The sequence below is a fragment of the Acinonyx jubatus genome, chromosome D1 (assembly GCF_027475565.1).
Source record: "Acinonyx jubatus isolate Ajub_Pintada_27869175 chromosome D1, VMU_Ajub_asm_v1.0, whole genome shotgun sequence".
Taxonomy (NCBI): Eukaryota; Metazoa; Chordata; class Mammalia; order Carnivora; family Felidae; genus Acinonyx; species Acinonyx jubatus.
The window spans coordinates 52368480-52370593 of record NC_069390.1 but is presented as its reverse complement, the minus strand read 5'-3'; the positions used below and the strand labels follow the sequence as shown (position 1 = coordinate 52370593).

Below are 2114 nucleotides of genomic sequence, written 5' to 3'. Positions count from 1 at the left end.
CAACCTATGAATAAAGTACTATTTTTTCTTTTCTTTCCTTTTCAAAATGTATTTAAAGAGGACATTGAAACAGGATAAAAGGACCAAAGGAAGTGTAAACCTATCTTGCATTTATGTTTTTGATCATAGAAAATTAGGATACTTCCATCTGATGTCTGCCATTTTCTAGGGACTTGAAAAATCCTTACCTTTCTTACTGTAATTCTACCAATGATTTTCTCCAACAGAATTAAGGTCTTGAAATTCATGGGAATTGAATCCGTATTGGAGGGCTTCCTGCTACTGATTTACACAAGAAATTCTATTAAATCAATACGATTACTTGACTTTTCATAATTTTTCCTCTCCATGTTCTCAGCCAGGGGTCACTTCATCCCTTTAGGAAAGAGTAGGAGGATGACCTTGTCCCTGATCTGCTTGGTTTTTACACCATAAATGATGGGATTGAGTGCAGGAGGGATTGCCACATAGAGGTTGGCAAATATGATGTGAAAGGTGCGAGAGATATTGTGTCCGAAGCGATGAGTGAGGACAGAGAATATGGCTGGTGTGTAGAATATGAGAATGACACAGACATGGGAACCGCAGGTGCTGAGGGCTTTCTGGCGGGCATCTCTGGATGGAAGATGGAAAACAGCATGAAGGATGAGAGCATAGGAAATACCAATGAGGACCAGGTCTGAGATAATAGTCATCACAGGCACAGCAAAACCATACCAGATGTTGATGGAGATGTCAGCACAGGCGAGTCGGGCAACCCCTATATGTTCACAGTATGTGTGAGGGATGATACGTGACTTGCAGAAGGGCAAACGCTTCACCAGGAAAACAACAGGCAAAATGACACCAAAGCTCCGACCCACAATGCCCACCATAATCTTGACAATTGTCCTTGGTGTCAAAACACTTGTGTATCTCAAAGGGCAGCAAATGGCCATGTAACGGTCAAATGCCATGCCCAACAAAATGGTGGAGTCCAGAAAAAAGCTGAAGTGAAGAAAGAACAACTGGGTAAGGCAACCAGGAAAAGTGATTTTCTGAGCTTTCAACCAGAATATGCCAACTGTTTTGGGGACACACGTGGTGCATAATACGAGGTCTGCAGAGGCCAACATGGAGAGAAAGAAGAACATGGGTTCGTGGAGGCTGTGGTCCACAGTGATGAGGTAAAGAAGGGTGCCATTACCAGCAAGGGCCAGCAGATAGATAGTGAAGAAAGGAATCCCAATCCAGATGTGGAATTGCTCCAGCCCTGGGATCCCCACCAAAATGAAAGAGCCTGGATTGAAACTTGTCAGATTCAATGTGGCCATCGTGGTAACTGTAATTCCTTGAAGACAAAATGTAATTTTTTTTCCCCTAGAACTGAGTGGCCATAAATTTCCTTTAAGTCTTTTCCAGAACCAAGATCCTTTCATTCCCAACACATAACAAACACTAAGGCAAACACAACCTACTTCTTGTCACGATCTCTGTAGCATTTACCAAAGGCTGCCAAGAGACATCAACTAAACCAATAATTCCCTATCTATAGACATTACCATAATGGTACTGTTACTATATTGGGACTATGTCCCAACAGATCCATGACCTGGGATCATTACTGGCCCCTTGTTGTCAACTAAAGTTCCAAGTTCAGTCTGAAATTTCTCAAAGCTGTAAGTATTGAATATCCTACCTGGCATAAGTCTCAGTAACATCTTACTGAGGTATCCATTCAAAGAAATAACAGGGGTCAGGTGCGAATTAGCAAATCTGCATTCCTTATTGCCAGTGCATCATTAAGACTCTGGCAAACCAGCCTACTACTGCCTATTTGCCCCACTTCTTCAATATCTGGAGGAAAATTTTCACCTAAATATTCTTCTGTCAATTCAACAATTCTCCACAACTCATTATTTTTTCACCTGCCAACTTCCTGACCAGCTACCTTATTCTTTCATCACATCATTCTCCCACCACTGGAGCATGGTGATCTGAGGGTTGACTGGGGCTCTTCTTCCTCTTTCAGTCCCTGTGTCTCATCTGCCAGCTCTTCTGATCCTCTTTAAAATCCCTGTTTGATCTGCCTACTCCACTTCTTCTCCACTTCCTCACCTAATCGCTTCAAATCA

The 2114-nt window shown here is 42.3% G+C and overlaps 1 protein-coding gene across 1 annotated transcript; it reads right to left on the bottom strand.

Moving 5' to 3' along the window:
* Nucleotides 1–365: 365 nt before the first annotated feature.
* On the bottom strand, nt 366–1353 carry LOC106977781 (olfactory receptor 52H1-like). Its single transcript, XM_015075336.2, has one exon. The coding sequence runs from the start codon at nt 1311–1313 to the stop codon at nt 366–368; it is 948 nt and encodes a 315-aa protein (XP_014930822.1). The 5' UTR covers nt 1314–1353.
* Between the last annotated feature and the right edge of the window lie 761 nt (nt 1354–2114).

Coding starts and splice junctions, on each gene's coding strand:
- LOC106977781 (XM_015075336.2), bottom strand. CDS start 1,313: ATGGCCACATTGAATCTGACAAGTTTCAATCCAGGCTCTTTCATTTTG.